The sequence below is a fragment of the Sturnus vulgaris genome, chromosome 3 (genome assembly GCF_052056855.1).
Source record: "Sturnus vulgaris isolate bStuVul1 chromosome 3, bStuVul1.hap1, whole genome shotgun sequence".
Classification (NCBI taxonomy): domain Eukaryota; kingdom Metazoa; phylum Chordata; class Aves; order Passeriformes; family Sturnidae; genus Sturnus; species Sturnus vulgaris.
Genome location: NC_142245.1, coordinates 43,401,701 through 43,425,561, shown reverse-complemented (window position 1 = coordinate 43,425,561; position 23,861 = coordinate 43,401,701). Strand labels below are relative to the sequence as shown.

Here is a 23,861-nt window from a genome sequence, read left to right as displayed (position 1 = left end):
TAAATCAATCAATGATTATTCTTCTCTGCCCTCACAGGTCTTCACTCATACATCAGACCTGCTGGCTCCTTGTGCTGAAATGGTGCCCAGATGCTGTGGATTTGCCTTCAGTAAAGAGAACTTTTAAAAGCTGAGAGGGAGCTTAGACAAGATTGAAGCAAATTATGTGTAGGGCAGATCCTAAATATAGTTGGAATACCATCCTTACTTGGCTATGGAGTCTTTCCAAACCAAATTCTTCTTCAAATGCCTTTTTAGCTGTTGGAAATTCTGCTCAAGTAGAAACCAAATTGTTTTTCCAAATACATTTCTGGAAGAGGTAGTTGAGGGCATGCAAAAGAAAAACTATCCTTGTAGCTGCACATTTGATTCTCTTACACTTTGGGAACTTGCTGTTTATGACAAAAGGCAAGGCAGTGAGAGTACTCAGTGGCCTCTGGTATCACTCTCCGTTCTGTAAGAAGCTTTTAAAGCCCACACATAACCCAGTCTCTCCCCCATCCTGCTTGGGTGAAGGAACAGCTGTGTGGTGTTTAATTGACAGCTGGAGCTAAACCACAACAGGCAGTTTTCAAATTGCTTCTGCAATAATGATCCAGATCCTGCTTTGGATTACCTGGAGATATTGGTGGGAGAGTGTGTATGTTAGGTTTAAGTCTATAACAGTGAACTACAAATAGATTTTAGTCTTTCTCAAATCTCATCCTGTCCCCAGTTGTCAGATTAAGAGATAAAGCAAGGATACCTCCCCAAACAGATTCCCTTAAAGGCTTGAAAAAACAGCTGAAGTGTGTTGATTTTTTTTCCCTATCTGAAGAATTTGGTTTCTAAATTCTGCATCATATCATTCTTGGCTGTCTCTCAGGCAGATTCAAGATGCCCCAAACAACTCCAATGGCACCAAGGAAGGCAGAGTATTAAGGACAACATAGAAAGCAGCACAAAAACCTTCACAGTTCTATTTAAAGTGACTTTATTAAAACATTGTTAATATAAAATGTGACCAAATACAATTTCGTTTTTGTAAGAATGTTTAATAAAAACATATTCAAGAAAGAAGGAGCATCAACTCTTGTCAAAGCACAGGAAAAACCTACCAGGATAAGTAAAAAGTTCTGCAGCATGTTCTACCAGCTGGTCCCAATGTGTATTAGGGTCGAGTTAGCCGATGGAAATGACAGGCAGCCCAGGTTCTTCCCTAAGAAGCTTTAAGGTATTTATCAGAGATTTAAAGTAACTCTCCTTGACAGGAGGAGACTTTGTTTTCAGATCTCCCCAAATCAGAATAAGATTAGAATGTGCATCTTCATTTTGGATTTACTACTGTTCAGCAGCTGAATGTACAGAAAATCAGATTCACTGGTAACTGTAAACCCCAAGATTAACATTTGCTAGCTTTAAAAGGAAGGTGCAAGTCTATATTAATCATACACCCAAGGAATTTGTATTAAAGTTGTTCTAGCTGTATTAATTCTGGATGCTTATAGCAAATGCTACCAAAGAACAAAACAGTGGTAAAGTCCAGGGTGGTAACAACAAATATTTTCTGAACTGCTGAATGCAGCAATAATATCCATGACCTACAGGAGTTTGTACATCTCAGGAAGAATGTAAAGAAGCTTTCAGAAGCCTATAAATAAGAGTATACTATGCAATGACTTCTACTCTGTGGCAATCTTACCATTTAGCTAAGGAACCTTTTAAGAAAACACTAGAAAAAGTGGGGGTTTGTTTGGTTGGTTTTTTTTGGTGGGGTGTGGGGGCAAGAAAAGGGGGGGATATGCTTGCAACATTTTCTTTGTCCAACAAGTAAATTTTAGTGCTCTATCAGCATACTCTGCTTGTTCAGAGCAAGCAGTACACCAATTAGAGGCAAGGGTTCTTCCAGGACATTGCAAACTTTTCCTGCAACAAGCAGAAAAAATCCTGCTGCATCCAATTCTGCACATTTAACTGCCCCTGGCACTGAACCAAATGTCAAGTGCTAATCCATGAGAAGCCTAGCACAACTATGGCTTAGGAGATGGTGACCTTCTTACAGCCTTGGCTGGGACCCATTAGAGCCCTGTGTTTTGCCTTCTACCCCAAACAAATGCTATGGGACTATTGCTGAGGTAAAGGGAAAAGTCAAACCTTTGGCATTGGAGCAGACCAGTCACTGGCTGTGCGTAGGGGAATTAAGGCTTCAAGGTGAGGTAAACACAGTGAGAGTCAGTGTGTAAATCATGCTGCATTTCAGAGACAACAGATCCAAACAACAGCTACTCTTGTTCTCTACATTTTAAACACCAAAGATCATTCAAAAGCAGAACTGGAGGCAAGATTGCCAAGGGCCACCTTGAGATGCCTCTCTGCACCTTAGGAATAAATGTAACCCAGATGTTGAACACTAAAGAGGATGAACCCACAAGGAGAAAAAAGCACCAAAGTTGATGAGTCCTTGAGACGATAAGCTGCTTAAAAAACAAAAAAGTCTCACACTGCTGTGACCTCCCATAAACATAGTGGTTTACTGACACAAAGGTAATCTACACTCCAGAAATTCTCAGTGCTGTAGTTCCAGCACTAGTATTATGAAGAGTTATGCTCTAGTAAGGAGGCAGTGTGCTCCCTGAAGGATTTCTCCAATTTATTAGGTGTTGTCCCACTCCCTTCTACCCACTCCCAAGTCTTCAATCCAAAAACCAGTAACACCATTTCCCCAGGTCATTTTTCTAACACTCTTAAGTTATTTTAGCAGATTTGTAGGGTACAAACACAGTGCTTTTTTGGATCCATCATTTTGGCAATGCCTTTGCCTTCTTCAGAAGAAAAGTGTCTTCAGTATGTGGTACAAAAGGTACTTTCAAACAAAACTAAATCTACAAATCAATGCAATTCTGGATGCTCACTTTTCATACTGTTTTTTGCTAGCTATCTGAAGTATGGAATGGTTTTCTTACTTGGAACCACTGCACGTGCAACACTATTTCTTACAAGCCATGCTAGCAAGGTTTCCACTGAAAAAAGCAATCTGGTCCTGTAGGTTCCATTTCTAGGATACAGAGACTCTCATCTGTGTTTCTTTAACGTGTGTACAGTAACTTCTCCCATCCTCTCAATACAGTAGCTACTAAAAATTTTAACAGATATTAAAAAAATATCCAAATGAAACCACACTTCTATCACTGTTTAAAAAAAACCAAAAATGCATACGGTATTACAAAAGTTTATACAAAGGCAACATTTAAGAGTTTGAAAGTTACTTCTAGAAAAAGACACAAATGCTAGTAAATTAACATACAAGGAGAAAGGTATTCCACTCCTTCCCGAAAATTGGTTTGATCTGTTTTGAAGTATATTTTACCAGTTGTCTAGAAAATCAAAGCCAGTCTTCAAGATAACATTGCTTGTACTAGTCTGCAAGGTAAAAAAAAAGGGAAATAAGATGTAGTTGTTAATTATGGTATTACAAACTCAATATTTGACTGCCTATCTAAAAAATAAAGTTTAAAATGTTTGCCTGACAATATTTCAAGGCCTTCACCATACTCTAGAATACCTACGTACCTATAACATAGAATGCTAGACATGACATGGAAAAATACTCACAATGGCCAAGTGGGCAATTCCAGATAAAAATAAAATCATTGTTGTGGTCTGCAGGCAAAATGGTTTGGGTTTTTTTCTCTCATGGAAAAAAATTCATGAAGATCAATTTTTTAGGCTACAGTGGGAATTGGGGAGAATGAAACAAACACAGAAGGCAAGCATCATTAATTCAACAGATTGGCTGTTGCAATTAGAGTCCATTGTTTTCAGAAAACTACACAGATTAAACTTTGATGACAAGTTATTTACTAGGCTATCCAGAACATAGTCACTGCTGCAGTGTTAGCCATGATATTTAAGGTGATTTTAGTGTTTAGGAAGAGTATTCAAGAGGCACAGCTGGGTCTCTGGATTCTCTTCCTAGAGCATGGCTTCCCAGAACAGGGAAGATAATCCAGAAAAGAAGAAAGGAAGAAAATTCTTATCATACATTAAGTTCTTCTCTGTTCCCATTTTCACATGGGAGAGTTGTTTCTCCATGGAGAGAAAAATCAGGCTTTTTAAACTATTTATCTTGAAAAAATTCACAAAGGAATTGAAACTGGTAATTTGTAAGAAAACATGATAAAGCCTTTAACTAAAATTAAAGGACTACCATGTTCACAAACTGTAGCTAGACAGCTCAGGAAGCATAATCCCTAAACTAAACATAGGTAACTAAACATAGGTCTTCAAATACTGGAGTGGCTTAAGTATTGTTCTCTCCTAAGTGCTGCCACTTCTTTCTCTTGCAGCCAGTTACCTCACCCTGCATCTTTTTGACTTTACATTATCTTGTTTGGAATTCAAACAATCACAGTTGGGAAAATAGAGAAGAAGCTGTGTGAAGTGCTGAAGGTGTACAGTAATGTGTCAGGCTATTGCCAGAGTGATGCCACAGATTTCAAACAGAATGGCACAGCTCTGCTTGAAGTGCCACTCCTCTTCTCTACTTCACAGTTTTCAAGCCTTTGATCTTTTTCTTTTTTTCCCTCACTGTATCATATCCTGCTGTTCCCTTTCTTTTCTCACAGATCAGCATCTGCTTTTTAAAATAGCTTCAATTGGCTATTGAGCTGCTTAAGGTTATTTTTTGTTGTTGGGTTGTTTGGGTTTTTTCATTTAAAAAAACATTGAGAAGGCTAATTCTGGAAGCTCATTCTATTTCTATTTTGGACTTTAAGAGAAAACACATTTGAAAGCAGCACAGCTGCCTGGGACAAAGCAGTGGGAAGTGGCTGTCAGGCTACTGCTTGGAACAGCTGAGAACTAGTTCACCATTCACCACTATGCTGTGTGAAAAGAGTAATACTAGTAAAGTATCCTAGACTTTAGTTCACCTACTTTTCAAGTCAAAAAGCTTATTCTTTCCATTAAGCGTTTTGCTTTTTCAAATAAAACCCCAAAATCTCTTTTATGTGGTACAGCACCTTGCTAGGTAGCTTGCTGTCAATTAGCTACTTGGTGCCTTATCAGCATTTCTGGGGTTAGATTTAAATTGTGCCTTTATCCATGTGTTAAAAATCATTAATTGAAGTTAAAGTGTCAAACAGACTGTTGAATAGCAGGTTAAATAGACTTCTTCACATTTGAAAGACAAAAAGCCATCAAGCTGAGCTACGGCTTAGTGCTTTTTGGAGTCCCTAATCTTCCAGAGTGGCCCTGCTAGATTTTAATGTGCTCTACAGTTTCTAAATATAAGGATAGTGGGGTACAGCAGTACTCACCTGTCCAGGCATTTGTGGGTCTGTAAGTATAGTACCATCAGTATCTTCCTTGTTTGTCCTAGAAGATGCCAGGTCCTGTGGTGGATCAGGAAGAAAGAAGTCATCTAGAGAACTAGTAGGGAGTTGAGCAGGTCGAGGTTTCTCCCACTCCAGAGATACAGAAGGTAGGCTGGGGGCAACAGACTTCTCTGGCTTAGTTATGCTGGGCTTCTCAGCTTTGGTCACCTCCTTTGGAGCAGATTCTTGTCTGTAAAGAGAGGGAAGGGGCTTCTCTCCTTTCTCCATGGATTTGATCTGGCTGGGGGTCAGGGACTGGAACTCAGACTTGTCTCCTTCAAACTTGGAGCGCTCTGCGTTTATCTTCCAGAAGGACAATTCCTCTTCCTTTCTGGATGCTATCAACCCTTCAGAGCCAGGGGTCTTATTGGCCTGAGAAGATTTAGGGACTTGGACACCAGGTGCTGCTTTAACAGGCTGCCTCTGGTCGTTCTGCAGCTGGGCACCACCTTGCTCTTGTATGGAGAGAGATGCAACGCTGAATTCCATCTGACTCTGTTCAGGGACAGAAAAACAGTATTTCAAAGCCCTTCACACAGATACAGTTTTGACTTTCAGACCCTGGTGCATACAAATAACACCTCAGCCCACTGTGAGACAGCTCTCAGACAACAGATATCACAGCAAAGCAAACTTAATTTCTCCATAAATGTCTATCTTTGTAGCTTCATAAAAATAATGATTTTTAGAAGTCTGAACTGCGAGCAAACATAAAAGCCCCAGACCTGCAGCAGAGGAGACAGAGAAAGTAATTGTGTTGGAATTACTCAGTGCCACCTAAGGCAGCAGAGCACAGCATGCACAGCATTGAAACATCAGAATAGTGGCACTAAAACATTACAATAGCTGCAGATGTATTTTGTAAGTCAGAGATGTTTTACATGAAAATTTTAAGCAGAAAAATCTTCAGAGTGTAGCTCAAAAGGCCATCTTCCATTATAGTCTTTGAAATAGTTGGCTACAGGTCCATCTACTTCCAAGACAAAGGATTAGATGTAATGGGTATGCATAGGTAAATCGTTTTATAATTCTAATGCCCCTCTGAAGAAAGAGAAATAACTCCAGCAGGACCAGTTCTTCACCTATTCCAGAGCCCTGGTTTATTTTCACTTGCAGTGCAAAGATAGATGTACCCATTTCTGAGAGGTAACACTGGACGAAGGAAGCAAGTGACCACAGTTAATGCATGAAAAAAATCTTACAAGTCACAGAAAAGGGAACAGTACTTCAAAATGTTCGTTTTCCTTACCACCATTTCAGTAAAATCATTCTCAACTAGCTAGACACTCTTCAGGCTAATAAAAGTTAAGCCTTACTCCCCTCTGATAAACATGCAAGCATATGTGCCAGGAAAGAACAACCTAATACACAGACTTGGGTTTGTAAAAAGGAACAAATAATGCAAGGGGGAAAAAAAAGCCTTTACTGTTAAAGCTATGCTGTTGTCATCATGATTGGGTTTGAAAAAAAACCTCAGAGGACTTGTAGGTTTTGCTACAAATGGTTAAAAGATACTTTGGAAGTACATTACAAATTTGTGATGCTTTTTCACCATTCTGCTTCACTGCACAGCCTTCCCTGAATAAAACTGCAATAGGATCTATGGGTTTCAGTCTAAAGTCCTAGTTGCATGTAATTTTCACCGAAATATTTGATCTTGAGTCCTACATTATTGTGCATGTTAAGTTCAAAGGGACTCTAGAACTAGCAGGACTCACATGCCTAGTAGTTAATATTCATAAACTTCTCATCAAAGAACAACTGTTAACCCAGCAACTGATTATTTATAAACCAATTTTTTTTAAACAGTCAGCAGCTGACTATACATAATTTGATTCATGGACTTAGATCTGACCTTTCTAAAGAATTAGATGCATCATTTTTCCAAGGCTGTAGGCAAGAAAGCACCAAGCTTCATGTTTTCGTGAAGAATATACTGTGCTATCAAAAGATGCAGAACACAAACAAGCTGCAAGTAATTATAGCTCAGCTAGAATAAGGTGAGTGCAAGGGTACACACCAGTCGTAACCAAACAACTCAACACCCCACTCTGCCTGCAAAACCTGGAGGAAAAACCTTAGTGCTCTGATTTATTTTTTTTTAAACAAGTCATGACGTAAAATTAAGAGCCGGACATTTATCCGTAGATAAATTTTGCATAAGCAAACCATAGATGTAATGGTGTTGAGGATTATTTACAGTGACTGCCATTCCCTATATTAAAATACAGGGATTTATTTCCCTAAGCTCATTTGGCAGTACTACTGAATAGTGATTTACCACCCTGAAGTTAAGATGCTTTAAGACTTTAGAACTGATAAAATCCCAGCTTAAAAAAAAACCCCACAACACAATATAAAATAGAACTGCAATTCCCCAGTAGCCAAGAGAAAAGACAAAGATCAATTCTAAAAATCAAAGACAGGTCAAAAAAAAAAAGTCCATCTTGGAAGACTTAAGTCATGTAGGAATTAAAACACTGCTACTTTTTGTCCTGCAGCAGTCTGCTGTCTTCTGAATAGCCTGTCCTGGGGCTCACACTGGGGATGACAGTAGCCAAAGGCCACCACAGCAGCAGTCACTTTCAGTAGAATGATTCCCTCACTCCCCAGCCCAAGGGAGAGGGAAGATCTATGCCCAGGGTGCAGAGTAGCCATCACAGCCCCCAGGTCCACCAGGACAGTGTTGGAAATAAATCCAGGAAAAACATCAAGGGAAGGGAAGTATGGGTCTGTTAAAACAAAAATTAGAGAAATAAGCCAACAAGGTGGCTCTGCATTTCAACAGCTGCCAGCCAGACAAGCAAAGCCAGGCCTTCTGAGAAGTTCTTAGGCTGTGGAGCTAAAGCCACTGTCTGTGGTGATATTTTATACTCTTTTTAATGGGTCAAAATACCTACTCAGAGATGTGGTTTGGAAGTGGCACATCACTCCTAGCTTAGAGAAGAGCGTGGCACTGCAGCACCTCTTCAAGCAGCTGTACCTTTGCAGCCTGCTTGGATGCATGTTCTGGAGAGGATGTCCTCTCTGCCCTTTTGTGCAGAGACCACGGGGTGCTCCATTTCAGAAGACAGGACCACCTGACATTGGAGATTGCATATCTGTCTCACGGTATGCTTTGGAGATCAAACAGTTCATAGCCTGACACGGAATAATCCAAAAGGAAATACTTCTTCAGGAGTTTTCGTTCTCCCACAAGGAAGGCAAAGAAGACAAGACTACCCCGACAGGTTCTGAAAGCACCGTGTCTCAGCATGATGTAAATACAGCTCCGAGAGGTCACACAGATAATTCTGCTTCCAGTATTTAATTCCAGAAGCCAAGAACTTCTGTGGACCAGTCACAAGATATTCTGTTTTCCCTGAAATATATAATGCTTCTATTTGACTTCTGGGGTTATTTAACACATCTAAACCCCTAAGAAATGTAGCTGACGAAAGAAAATGATTAATAGGCAATATATTTTCAGTCAAAAAATTGGCAACAAAACACCCTCCCCCGCAAGGAAAAAATAAACCAAACAACAGAGCAGCAGCCTAAGTAGGAAGATAATTTCACAGAGATGGAAAAGGCCCATGTGTGAAACATCCTATGCTGACATCTAAGTAATGAGTAGTACTGCACACTCTAATGAGTCACTAGACTCTACAAATGTGATTTTAATTAGTTCTGCTCTCAATTTCTTACATCAGATTGCAAATTGGCAATTGGTTGCGTCAGCAGGAGAAGGAAGGAAACGATATTTAAAAGACAGCAATTTCCCCCCCAAAAAAAGTCCTTTTCCTTTAGGTTTGCCAGCCATGAGAATACCTTGGTGGACATCTCTCCTGGCCCCAGCCAAACCTAGGGCAGCAGCTCACCTGTAAAGGGTTGCCTTCCCCAGGCTGGGGCAGAGTTGCTGTGAGCTGCACCTGCCCATGCCCCACTCAGAAGCAGAATTGCACTTGTGGCACTCCACCAGCTGCCACCCTGGGGAGGCAAACACTAAACATGGTTAAAAGTGAATTGTTTTTCAGGCACAGTTTGGAATTCTAGGGAGAGGGTTTCAGTTCCCCGCTGCTTTCATTGATTTTGTATTATTTTACATGAGCTGCAGTTTCTGTATGTATAATTCCCCATCTGAGAAATAAAATAAAAATATTTTCTTTTTCCTACGATCTGTCCAAATGGTATTTCTGGGAATTGTTCAGCTCAGAAAGTCTCAAGAGTTTACAGACAGACTAGTACAGTCCAACTGTAATTTCTAGAAATTATTGGAATTCAAATAAAAGCTATTAACAGCAGTAGTATTCTCAAGATATTGCATGAGCAAATCTTTCTCAACGCATTAAGAGAGAGTGGGGAGAGAGGGAGAGAGTGCATGTGAATGCATTCACAAAGAAGTATTTGAAGGTAAAGCAAACCTAGAAGTCTGTGTTCTTTTCAGTCTTATTCCTCTGGTCCCAAACCACTGCAAGGGCTTAAATAAAGGATCCTGTCTTGATCACTTGTCTGTATCAGAAATATTAATATTATTATAAATTGCAGGTTTTAGGAGGTTGCATGTCCATCTTTCCTTTAAAAGATCATATGAAGATATTTAGGAATTTTCTTTGCTGGATTAAAACATTTAAACCAAACATCAGTCTCAAGGCAGCAATAATGCACTAAATTGAAAGAGTGGCTGTATATACCCGTGGGAAACAATGTATGCAGAAAGAGAGGCACCAGACACTGGGAATGTGATGATTCAATAATACTGTATGAAATCAGGTCCTGGTTAATAAGTACATATTAAAAACAAGATGACCACAAAGAACCCAGGAACTTTTAAAGCATCTTATTCACTCATCAGGAATGTGTAGTATTTTACTAAGCAGTCACGCAAATACAGCCAAAACAAATTGTTTTGCTTGGCAGGCTGAAAAATCCAAATTGTTGAGACAAAGACTACAGAAACACTATCAAAAGCAACTTGTTTTAAGCACAGCCTGATAAATACAGAGGTAAGAAAGCCAACTTTAAAAGATTTAGAAGATGACTGCTCTGCTGAATGGACAAAACTAAAATAAATATAGGGCTCAAAGTAGCTGAAGTTTTTGCTTTGCTTCCTGTGTATACCATGGGTGTTTTCAGGATCTTTTCAGAGTCAGAAAGAAAATCCTTAGGTCAGCAGAGGCAAATTGCAAGGGCAAAAAATAGAGCAAAGCACTCAAAACCAATCTAAGTAATTTTAGTCCATACAGAAAGACAATGCCAAAGTTATATAGTATGGACCTTTGGAGGAAATTCCATTCTATACTCTGCTGATATGAATTCAATCCAGTCTGCCACTGTTACTGGCTAGCTTGAGCAAGCTTGTACTAACAGTGCCTCGTTTTATGCTCAAAACCAAAAAAGATTGATGCAGGTATAACTGAATCCTTGTGCTTGGCCATACACAATAAAATAAACCTTGAACACAGCTTCTATTACCATGAGTTGGGTTTGGTGGGGTGTTTTTGCTTGAAAACTAATAGTCAACAGAAGTTTTACAGCACTGTGTTTTAAACTTGTGTAGTCTAAATCAAAAAGGGAAGGCTAAACTCAAAAGCTCAGGGATCACTCTCCTTCCAAGGAAGCACTGCCATTTATGCCAGCTTGGTAAAAATAATCACACCAAATTATAGCTTGTAATAAACAATTATAATATCATGCTGCTAAGGAAGGAAGGAAAAAAAATTCTCTTCTGCCACTGTTCTCCTATTTAAAACAAAACACCCACTTGGGCTTGTACAAAGAAGGGGACTGAAGACTGCCTCAATTTTAGATAAAGGAAACAGTTGGTAAAGCACGTTTATTACAAGTGGAACAGTTGTTTTCTTTCTAAATCATTGCTGGGATTAGATCACTTCTGTAGCAATATAATGAGGGAATTCAGACATGGAGGCAGCAACCAAATTATTGACTGAAGGGATTGAAGCTTATCACTTCCTCATTTTGCTTTTTTTTCTTTGTTTGTTTATTTTAAACACACCTCAAAGGCTTCTCTTTTCAATAAATACCTGAGGGCCTGTTGCAAACAGAAGAGAATCAGCAACTATTCTACCTGTATCAAGAGAAATAAATCTTTAGATATGCATGTGTCAATTTAAAGCATTTGGAATAAAACCTATTTTCGTTAATAGCATGAATTAGAAGTAAATTGCTATTTATTCCCATGCTGCTCAGTGCATTCCATGTGTTAACTGAGGTGGCAAACTGAAATATTTTCTGCCCATTACTAAATTAATTGACCCTCCCCAAATCTAAAACCACAAAACCCATAAAGTTCTGAGTTCAGGAAGAGTTGCAGAGAACTTTTACTTCCAAGTTCAGGCATGATCCTTGTTTTCCATTTATATCTTGAGGTCCGTGCTGAGTTTCACTGAATTTTTACTTCAAACAAACCAAGAAACCTCAAAGACTAAACTCAGCCAAAATGTCATCTTTCATCTCACGTAAACCTGAAGCCATAAATAGAATGCCCTGAATTCATAAACCTGGCTAGAGCTCCAGTTAAAAACATAACCAACATTTCAAGACATGTTATGTCCATGAGGGCTCCACCCATGAACCAAATCACTCCCTCCAATTCAATCTTTAGTTTTAAAGTCAGCCCATTTCCCATGCCAAGAAAACTCTCCGCTTCCCAAGTTTTCCTTCTGAGAAGCGTTATCATTATGTACTAAAAATATTATTTTAAATGCTGTCTAACAGCTAACTCAGCAATTTACATTGTATTTCTACTTTGTTTGCCTTGTTTGAGGATTTAAAAATAAAAAGGTGAGATAAGAAATACCGTCTAAAAATAGTGGAGATATTCATGCAAGTATTTGCTGTGATACGAACGACTGCAACCATATCTCACATTTGTGTTTAAAATGAGAATACAGAAAGTTTACTTGTGACACAAATGAAGTCATCAAGCCCTTCAACAATGCTCTGCACAAAATGACAGCAATTCAGTACAATGTTCTCTGAGTAAGTTTGACTGCCATGGAAGTAGGGAATCCATGGCACTGGCTACAGTGAGAAAAATACATCCACACCTTATCAACTAGAATCCCCATTGGCGTCAGTGTTACAGCTGAGAGCCTTCAGCCTGGGAGAATACATGCCCTCCCCTCTTCTCTACACCTCTTACTACCCTCTCAGTTTCCCCCATGTTAGTCACAGAAAACAATCATTTTGCTGCTTTATTTTTCTGTGTCTCAGTGCTTTAAAAAAACCATCCTATTGGTTTTACTGATTAGCATTTCTACTTTCTTCTGCTCTGCAAAAGCTATATTCCCTTCCTTAGGTAAGCCAGAGCATATTCATGCACATTCAGGCAATAACATGCCAAAAACCCAAACCAAACAAAAATCTCTGCATTAAAGGGAGATGGGGGAGATGGGGGAGATGTGGAAAGAACAACCCATCCTGGGCAGAGCTCAGGGAATGGAAAGAGCCTGACAGACTTAAAAAAACAGTGGGAACAGGTTTGGCCCACAGGCCATGGAACAATGCATTGCAGCACACCAACCTTCTTGAACAGCTCATTCAGGTTTCCTCACATGGGACCACTTGAATAAGGCTACTTTTTCCTCAGCTAGTACCTCATTAAAAACTGCTTTCCAGTATTAGCTCATAAAAGTACTGGTTAGGGAAGATCAAAGAGTAAGCACAAAGCAAGATCTCCACTTTTGAAAAGGAAGACTCAGCAGTGGAAGGATTTGGTTGAAAGACTGATAGAATATGAAGAACTGGGGAAAAACCAAAAGGAAGAATCCACAGGAAGCAACCAAGACATACCTCATAAATCCAGACAAAATGGAATCTCTAGACTTTTGCTAAAGGAAAAAGGTCATGCAGCTTTTCAGCCTACAGCTGTGGCACAGTTTTTATTTCTGGTCAGCAAGGAGTGAAAGGGGAAAGAGGGAAACACAGCTTGATCAGCCACAACAATTATCTCTAAACCAACTTTCTCCCCTCCTCACTTCTCTTCAGTGACCACACGAGTGTTCTCATATCATTCTGTGTTCCTCAATTCATTACAGCAAAGGATGAAACTAGTGCATTTGTCCACTTGGTCCTCGTTTTGACACACCAGGAGGACAGTAGAAATACTCTTCATCAGCAAGCAATAAACCACAGGCTGGGTTTAAAACCACTTCAGTAGACATACAAACATTAAAAAGAGGACTATCAATTAAAGAGAAAATCCGTTCAAGCAGCTGATGTGTCTCACCATGGATCACTAGTCAGTGCTTTACATGAAGCAGTATCTCTAGCAAGTTCAAGTATTCAGAACTTACAAAACCTTGCCAAGACAGAGCTTAAAAATACGATTACAGCTGCCACATTGCCAAACCTGAGGTTTTTGTGTTTGGACTGACAAGTGAGAGAGACAACACTGCTGTCTCCAACATATTATTTATTTCACCTTACTGTCAATGAAGTCAACACTTTTATGGCATTTTTTCCTTTCTTGGCAGCTTCACCCAAGTGTATCCATGGTAAAAACCTCTTCAATGTTATACTAAAAGCCAGTGGCTGCTTCTTCTAAGGATCCTGAAAGACAGGAGGGCTTGCTTGAGTGACCAGGCTTCCACTGCAGGAAATCCTCCACTGGTTCCTGAACCATCACAGCTTTTAAGGGAGTTTTAAAGCAAGTGAAGACTGGCATTGATTTCTCTTAAACCACAGCACTGCAGGCTGCCAGGACCCAGGAGTCACATCAAGTTATAGGTTAATCAGCTTCTGCAAAGCACAGATGGGGTGCAGCTACAGGCAGTGACCTTGAGCAGGGAGGGCTGAGTCTCAGGTCAACTGGATTAATTTAGTATTCACTGGCATTTCCAAATAATTACTCTGCATTAGGCTAAGATTATATTCATAAGGTCGTACATGATTATCTACATAGTTCAAGGGCAAAAAAAAAAAAAAAGAAACAGGGAACAGGGCAGTAGCAGCTTTCTCTGGCAGATAAGGACAGAAAACACAAAGCCTGAAATGTGTGATTAAATTGACATGCCTGCCATACCCAGTTGAGAAAGACAATGAGCTGTGGTTTTGCTCCCAGAATTTCTCCAACAAGAACTAAACTTGATTTCCCACCACACATACGGCCCAACTGTGTTTCCTCACTCTGCAGGTTCAGAAAGATGGAGAACATTGGCTCTGTGTTAGCCATATGAGAATCCCATCATAAATGACTCTTTAACAAAATACCAGAGATAAAATGAGGTGTAAAAAGAAACCCTAAACCAACCCACCACAGAAAAAGACGTTATTTTTTAAGGAGTCTTTTGGAGAGGAAGCAATACAATACTTCTAGCATGGCCCTAGGTTAACAAGTTTCACTACATTTGTCCTAAGACAACATTTTAGTTCATAATAAAAAGATGAAGTACTAAACAAGGTTTCAGGAAAAAATCCAGTGAAGTTACAAGATACCTGCACATTTCTTACACAATTTTCTAGCTATTCTCTTCCTGACTTCAAAAGTGAAATGCAGCTTTGTTTATACAATATCTGAGACAAGGGTCTTACTAAACATGGAAAGTTGATTAAAAAATTTGCAACAAGAAATCAGATAATTTGTAATGAATTGCTTTTACATCTGCACTCAAAGCCAGAACATTAGTTCATGAAGCACATTTTGTGTTTCTCCTGATGTAAATCAAAGCATGCCAGTCCTGCTTGATTTGCAGCATGGTCACTTTTACAGCTTGCATAGAATAAAGGTGACATTAATCTATCAAGTATCAAAATGAAGAAAATAAATGGAGAAGGAACAGTATAAAATGACAAACCAACATTAAAAAAAACCCCAAAAGCTATTTATTTACCTTCGTTTCCCAGGAGAACGGAGCTGAGTGTTCATCTTGCCAAGTTATGTCCTGAAATAAAATTCAAAAAATACTAAAAATCAGAAGAACAGCTACATCTTCTCAGAAGTATCACACAGATGACATGTTACACTGCTGGAACTATAACAATCACTGCTACAGAACTGACTAAAAAGTGAAAGTATTACTTAAAGATGGTACTGATTACATTTTAAAATTGACTGAAAGCGAGTCCTCTGAGGGGAAGGTTATCAATACTACACCAATTTAATCTACAAAATATATGAAGGTTTAACCTGGTCTAAATCTCCTGAAATGGTTTCTCCACAAACAGCTTCAAGATGTATTCTATTTCCAGTTTTCTACTAGCCATTTCTTTGGTAGCCAGTCCCATTTCCTCCCTTTGGCAGACCAAAGAGCACGTGCACAAGCAGGCAGTCGTGGGGCAGTGAAACAGCTGCGTGGCCATCGGGCCAAGCCACAGCTGGATGCAGCCCCAACAGGACACATCACCGTGCCACGGCAGTGACAACAGCTCTGAGACAAATATTCAGTGGTGGTGAAGGAGCCACAAAGCACCCACAGCACAAAATCTGAAATCCATTCTTCTAAGAAGCTGCATTTCTGAAAATAATCCCAAATGGAGAAATTTAAACCATCTCTTTATACATGGCATGCCCTCCAGAAATACATGCGGCCCACACTGAAAAAATAAAGGGTGGAAAATAGTTTGAAAAATGATTGTTGTTCACATTTGTTGAAGAATTACAACAACATGATTGCATTTCTATTCCTAGTCGTGGCTGGGACTTGTTGGTACATTGGAGGGTCCCACGGGTAGAGGTAGAGAGCAGCACCCTCCATATGGAACAGGTCACTGCTTGTGGACACCACAGCTCACCAGGGAAGGAACAGGGGTGGGAACACTGTATGGAAAGGGAAAGGCCAGGAGAAACCATGCAGGATTTTCATACTCCTCCTGTTCGGAGAATAACAGAACTCAACCATGTTTTAACACAATACAGGAACCCCACATTTCACTGTGGCTGCTTTTTTCCCTCTTATTTCTGGTCTCTGCCTTTCTAGAAATTTATTTTTCAGACATCTGATAACATTCGCCTGATCTGCCCTTTCTTATTTCACCATAGGCAGATTTTTATGGCCAAGAGCTATGAGATCATGATTAGAAGTGTCTAAAACTATCTCCTAAACAAAAAAACATGTCATACTCCAATTATTACTCATCTGTGAAATACAGGGTTTCTAGCAGCAAGGTATTTGTGGTATACATGAGGGTGATCCCACCCTCTTAAAAAGAACTGGCCTGGTGGAACTTATCTAAAAGGAAAGACCCAGGCTCTTCTCAATCACATATTGTGGCCAAAAGGAAATTTGGTACAGGAAGTTTTTGCCAAGAACACCAATGTAATACAGGTTCTCTCAATCCAGGAAATAGATTCTCAGATGTTTTAACATTTAAAAGGAAAAAAGGGAGCAAAGGCTGCTTTTTAGTATCTATCAGCATTTGCACTGTGGTGTGCTGCTGTCTGCATGGGAATGCCACACTACTCAGTGTGTGATGCCTCACAGTAGGTGTGTCTGATTATTTCAAACTCCTTCTAGGACAATACCCTTTGCCTCTGAAATGGAGTTGGCACTTCTTTTCTGAAGCATGCATGAGAGAGAGATCATGGCCCACAAGGGAAGAGAGATGGGAGAGCCTAACCATTGGATTGAGTCTCACACACAAGGCAGGACTATGACATTTCTGTCTGCATGGGGTCTGGATAAATCGGGGCACATCTGGAGCTTTAAGGTGCTGTGATTGCTCCAGATGTGTAGGCATAGCTGCCAGTGGATTTTAACTAAAGAGTTTAAAGGAAGCTCTGTCTTCTTGCCATTGACAGGACAAGCAAACCAGCTGGGGACCAGTTTGATACTTGGCAGCGAGCCAAGTTCATCCTTGTCCTGGATCCAAGACATCCAGTTCTTTATTTTGCTGTATTTGAGGCAAGAGAAGACAGCACCAGGAGGGACACCTCTTCACCCAATCTCACACCCTCATCTCAGCGATGACACCGCTGCTGTGAGCGAGCCCTGATGACAAAAGGCCGACCACAGAGGGATAAAAAAGCAGCGTGGGGAAGGCAAAGTGAAGGTATGAGGCTGTCATGCAGCAGGATACATCATTCCCTGCAGGACAGACCAAGTCAGCCTCCCACTTCACAGAAGCTGATGTCTTCTCAAGCATTGTTGCCCTTATTGGCACCACAACTTGTAACCTCAATCCTCACCATAGGCAAGCAAAAGCTTCCTAGAATGAATTAATTTTAGTAACAGCTATCAAAAGTTCTGGTCAGAGACAGAATCTAAGAGTTTCATAGATTATATAAGGTGGAAGTAGTACTTGTTAGGTAGCAGTTTCCTAAAAGAAAAGGATCATACTTCTTTTTTTTACTTAAAAGAACGGCTCATTGTATCTCAGGCTGCACAGCCCAGCACTCCTCAGAGCCAGTAACTCTGAGGAGCTCTGTCCACATTCAAAACATCTTCTGTGGGATATAGCAAAGAATAAAGTAGGATAAGACATGGTTGGAAGACACAAACCTTCAAGCAATTGATGTCTGTGGTTATTTGAAGTGTACTTGGGGCTAGGATGAAGGACACAGTTGACAAGTTCTGCCTGTTTTCAGGGAAGTTTGTGGCCTCCACCTCATGTGTCCTCATATAGAGAAAATGCAGAGGACCAAGTGAAAAGATAGGATACTGTCGAACTGTGTTTGCTATCTAAACTGCCTGATTCATGTTTATCACCAACAAAATATGAGAAGTAACTTTTTTTGTAGAATAAACAAGTTCTTATGTGCTTGAATAATCTGGGAGCAAAGGAATCACTATTTCAATAATAACAAAAGTGAATTATGACTGGAAATTCTAGAGAAAAAAGCTTCAAGGCATTTATCATCAACACAGATTAGAAAAAAATCCATATCTGATCAGCTTTTGTTTTCAGCACACAACAATGCCTTCTTGAAGAAAGAAGGCAAATAAATAAACTTTTGTTCACCAGGGTTAAAAAAAGAACCTATTTGAGAAATAGGGCCTCATGCAACATATTTCAAAGCTGAAAAGACAAGTGAGAAAGAGAGGCAAAAATCTGGTCATACAAATGAATTCAGCAACCAGCTGTGAAATATATAAAAAAGAATCACAAATTACATTTGCTATATGTAGGCAACTTACTGCAAAACAACATCTGAATTTAAAAATGGAAAACACTGGTAGAAGCGTGCCTGTGTATGACATGAGCATTGTTCAGCACAGCTGACAGTAGCTGGGCAAGACACAAACCCACCAATAAATGCTTCTTAGAAGTGTTATTAGAACAGGACTTGCTGGTTATTGAGGTTTTACTGCACTCAAAAGCTGCCTTTCATTTCTGAGTGTTTAAAAAGCACAAATCTCTAATAGGCTCAACTTAAAAGTTTTTGCTGTATTGATTATTTGTTGCTTTAAAGCAATTTTAAGTAGGGAGGTAAAAGGGTTGATCCTTTGCCAAAGTTCTTAAGGCTAAGCAAAACAAACAGCATCTCTGCCTGAAGGCAGGTAAGTCAAGCTTCCCTCTTAAAACACAATGAATGAAGCTGACCAAAATCTCTTACCTGTCTTTCCTCCACAGAAAATGTTTACCACTTCCTAAAGCATATGGCATTTTTTTCCAGTGAAAAGTTTAGTTATTTCACGTCCAACTCTTTTACTCCTCAAATACTGAATATCCAGTCAAAGAAAAAAAAAAAAAGAACTGAAAACCAAAGGAAAAATCAGGCCTTGACTCCATGTGCATGTCACATGCTTATGGATAAAAAGGGATGGTATTAAGAGAACAGTGAGAACTTGCTGGAAACTGAATATCTAAACTATCTTTCACTGAACCAAAGAGAACCCAGTGGCATCAACTGACACCAAATCAGCTGCATTATCAAAGGCCACCGCAGCAGACAATGGATGGTAGCCTCTCACACACTGCTGGTTTTCCACCTATTCCCCTCATGGTTTATGGCATGTTCCAAAAACAATTCATCTATATTACATTCATGCTCAATCTCAGCTTTTATGTCCAGATTTCTCTCTGCTCGGTTAACCTTCATTTCTACTGCTATGGGCATTAGAATGAAGAAATTATAAATGGAGAAATGCCAGCAAATGGGGGTTTGTTGGGAAGAGGAAGCTCTGTTGCAGCAACCAAAAGCCCTCGGTCAGGAGGTCTGGGCTGTCTAGACACAGATAATTATGGTGAAGCAACAGTGTCCTGTGCTGGGCTCATGTGCGATGATAGCGAGTCAATAGTCAGCCAACAGGACAAAACTTATTTTATTGGGTTGTGAAATGACCCTGTTAGCCCAATTCTCTTTTGAAACTCTATTCACAGTGTGTGCAGGGCTTCTGCTACCAGCTCCATGATTGGTGATGCTGCAATGAGGATAAGATGGAAGAGAAGGAGCAGTGACTCTAGGCATTTGCTAGGAGTCACACATGGTGCTGTAGTGCTCTAACATTATAAAATTACTGGATCATGGCTACAGGATGCCACGGTCCTGTTATTGCACGTCTATTTTCTGTAACACCCTTCCCACACAGACAACATACTCAAAGGTGTTTTGAAAACCTAAGAGATGTTTATAGTTTGAGAACTTATAGTCCTGGAGATAAATTTGGTGTTAGAAGAGATATACAGGAAATGGTGGGGGCGAGAAAGAGGGAAGCATCTGTCCAGAGATACAAGACTACTACATATATCCTCTGGACTGCCTTATCATAATGGTCATATGCATGAAAATGGGACTGAATCAGTGAGACGCCAGGACCAGCAAATCTGTACCTTCACTATCCATCCTTGGTTTGCTTTCTATGAAGTCCTCCAAAGAACATGAGGTGAAAGAGATCAAATTTCCTTGCTTAAGCAAGCCGAGGGAGATCACTACAGATTTCAACATCAGTTAACAGGGAATATGAGCTGTGGCTGGAAACATGAAACTTTTGGAGCAGGTATATCAGACCAAAACACTCTCACTGAAAGCACTGCAACATCCACAAGTGATTCTAAGGCACCTGGGCTACTCTTTGTTTCCTTGCCTTAGGACACCATACACCAAAGCCAGGGAGAGCAGTCAGGACAATTCCGATGGTCCTGGGCGAGGGCTGGGTGACCAGGGTGCATGCAGCAGACGGGTGCCACAGAGGCAGCAGGGGCACAGCTCCCTGAGCCTTCTGACCAGGACACGGAGAGAACAGAGCTCTGCCGGCCAAGCACTACAAGCCCGGGAAACTGAACCGAACTGGCAAGAGACCGGCGGCAGTGGCTCTGCTACGGCAAGACAAGGAGGAACAATTTGTCAGCCAGGGCAAATGTCCAACTATCAGGTCGGATGCCAGCAAGGGAGCCAGGGGAGAGGAAGCTATCAGATGAAGAGCCAGGAAAGGCTCCAAGGCTCAATAGTACAGTTGGAAGAACTAAAATGGAAATGGAGAATGCCAAAATGAGTGGAATCTCTTTTCTTCAGAGAAACAATTTATATTAACTTGTGCTTAGTAGTCAAAGAGGAAGTCAGTTGAGGCAGATGCTTCCAAAATTAAACACTTTGTATCGAGTATTTGGATGAACCATGCCTTCTTTGGTTAATGGCTACAGAAACGCTAACATTATGCATATTGTAACTGTATCCGGGGAGAAGACGAGAAAGAAAACAAAATTTGCCCAGCTTCAGATGGACTCTCTAGATGCTTTAGAAGGTTATTATTTCCATACAGTGCAGCCCAGCAGCCTACAACATGTTTGCTTTCCTTCCAGATCCACATAATTCAAAGCAGAAAGCACAGCAGATCTCTCCAAAGCTGGGAAAACTGAACATATTTATTTTCCATACTCTTTAAATTCTTTCACAACTAACTTAAGTTTTAAGTTTCTTTTCAAAGGTTGTTTGCACAACCAAATTTGTTGTCTTGTGTCCTTCTACACCTCTTTTTTGGCCATTACTATCAAATATTTATCCAGAATTTTGTGTATCATGAACTAGACAAAACTGAGCTACATCCTATGCTCTCTAGCTTTAGACACAATGTGTGTGCAGCAGAGCATCACACCTTCCTGACAGGGGAAACACAGGCAGCAGTGTCCTGGCACAAAGCCGGTCGGGAACCATGATGCCCAGGATCAGTGTGCCCCACACGCTTCTTAGAAATGGAAGGGATGTTGGAGAGGAGCCTCAAAGTAGCGCTGCTCTCTTTAAATTGGATTGATGATTACAAATGCAGAAGCAGATTGTTTTGTTTTTTCTGGTAGAAGCTACATAACTTAATTAACAATAGGTCACTTAAAGTTATTATATGGACATAGTGAAAGAAACCAGCTCTGTAATCATACAAGAATAAAGGAATAGAATAAGAATGTAAAAGAATAGGAAAAAAAGGAATCAATACACTGAATAAGATAAATAGTATCTGAAGAGTACTGTCAGGTCTCTTCAAGCATTGTTAGACTTTCTTCTTCAAGGGCTCACACTTGGTAACACGACCCAGTGCTCTGGACTGGGTACTCTTTTACTAGATTTCCAAAAGGGCTGCCACGCTTCACCATTGGATAGATGGCTCTCAGAAGGTTCCAAATCCATACTTTTTGCCATTTATCATTCGACACCCTTGTTTTTCCTGGCATGTGACATGGAACAGGCTGCATTTTTTTAAGGTGTCAAACATGCCAAGAGCTGGAATGTTTTCAGTGTTGTATTTTTAACTGCGTCTAAAACTAGAAACGAAAAGGAAGAGATTTAATTCAGTGTAAACATTCCCTACAGCCCATTTTCAGCAAGGGACTATATCCAGCGCCAGCCACGGTCATGCCCCGCCGTCGGGGAAACCGAGACCGTCCCTCTTCTCCAAGTCTCCTTTCTGCAAAATCCACTTCAGCGCCTTCCCTGCTTTTACGGGGCGACCCGGCGCCTCTCGCGCGGTGAACATCCCGCCCTGCCGCACAGCCGGGGAGAGGAATGGAGCTCATCACCGGGGCAACTCGCCCCGCTGCCGCCGGCGCGGAACGCCCGCACCCCGGGCAGCCGAGCGCCGGCAGAACCGCAGCCCGGGGGAGGTCGCGGCCGCCCCGCCCCGCCCGTGCGGCGGTGCTGGGGGTGGGGAGCGCCCCGTCCCCTTCCCTGCCCCTTCCCTGCCCCTTCCCCCTTCGCTGCCGGTACCTCGTCTCCGAAGCGCACCACCTTCTGCCCGGTGTTGAGGCGCAGGCTGGGGTAGGAGGAGGGCGGCGCGGGCGGGCGGCTGGTGCCGCGGTGCGCGGCGTAGCGGGCCTGGACGTGCGGCTCCACCAGGCACTTGTCGATGATCTCGTCCTGCTGGCGGGGCGGCAGCCGCTCCCACTCGGGCCCGTAGCGCTCGCGGATCCGCTCCTTCTCCGCCATGATCTTGCGCGCCATGGGGCTCAGCGAGGAGAAGTAGCTGAACCGCTTGCGCTCCCGCTCGTCCAGCGGCCGGTTCCCGTTCATGACCGCCGTGCGGGAGGCGGCGATCGCCGCCGCCATGGAGGCCATGGCCACCCCGCCGCCGCCAGCCCCGCACTCGCACGGCGGGATTGGGGATGGGAACGGGAAGAGAACCGCCTCCTCCGCTCCCGTCCCGCAGACGCCGCCTCCCTCGCTCCCTATAAAGCCGGGCGGCCACCGCCCCGCGCTGCCCGCCCCCCGCACGCCCAGCCCGCGGCTGCCCCTGCCCGCCTCCCCCGCCGCCGCCTCGGGCCGGCTCGGAGGCAAGGAAGCGGGGACGCCGCCTCCCGGGCTTGCTTCGGTCTCGGTACCGTCCGTAGCGTGGGGCTGAGCGGGCCCCGCGGCCCTCAAGGGCTACTGCCCGTAGCGCTCGTCTCCCGCAGCCCTTCCCCTTCTTTCCCCAGCAGGTAAGCTGTAGTATTCTCACGCTGCCGGGGCCAGGAGCACCAGGAAAGGACTTGCCTCAGCTGGCAGAGGAGCACCGTGCCCAAGAACCTGCCTTTCCTCGCTCCTGAATAACTCGTACGTGTTTCTTGACACGATAGAAGGTCCAGCAGCTCCTGGCAGAAGAGACAGGATACCTGGCATAGGCGCTTTTGTCCAACTCCACCAGTTAGGGAGATGGTCGAGGCCTCTCTATTAATCGATAGTAAAGATGCAGCCTAAGTGTAACAAGTCTAGGCAGTAGGCATTAGTTACACTGGTAAAACAGACTCCTAAAAACTGAAATACTTGGTTTTCTGGCCTCTTCCATTTCTGTACAAATGCTCGTTTCCTGTAACAAGTCCTTATTTTGGCAAAGGATTACTGAGGTCCCACACACAAACTCCCAAGAGATGACCAGTCTCCTGGGGTGGGGTGGGGGAAGCATAGTTCCTTTCCACAAAAACGAACAAACCCAAAAAACCAAACCAAACAAAAAACCCCCCAAAACAAACAAACAAAATAAAAACCAGCTTACCTAAGATAGGCAAGTATGTCAGAACATTTATGTGAGACTAAATCTATTTTGACTTTTGACCTACGTAGTTGCAGGGGAATTTTTATTATCTTCAAAATATATTTCAAAGTAGCACAAATATTGAAGTTCAGATTAATGGTTTTTCATTGCTTAACCTATTTTTTCCCTC

General features: G+C 41.7%; 1 protein-coding gene across 1 annotated transcript; it reads right to left on the bottom strand.

Annotated features, from left to right (window-relative positions):
• Positions 1–956: 956 nt before the first annotated feature.
• C3H1orf198 (chromosome 3 C1orf198 homolog) lies at positions 957–22,879 on the bottom strand. Its single transcript, XM_014875361.2, has 4 exons — positions 22,432–22,879; positions 15,188–15,238; positions 5,298–5,849; positions 957–3,399 (listed from the first exon to the last, which is right to left on the bottom strand). Exons 1-4 carry the CDS (start codon positions 22,777–22,779, stop codon positions 3,343–3,345), a joined length of 1,008 nt encoding a protein of 335 aa, XP_014730847.2. The 5' UTR covers positions 22,780–22,879; the 3' UTR covers positions 957–3,342.
• Between the last annotated feature and the right edge of the window lie 982 nt (positions 22,880–23,861).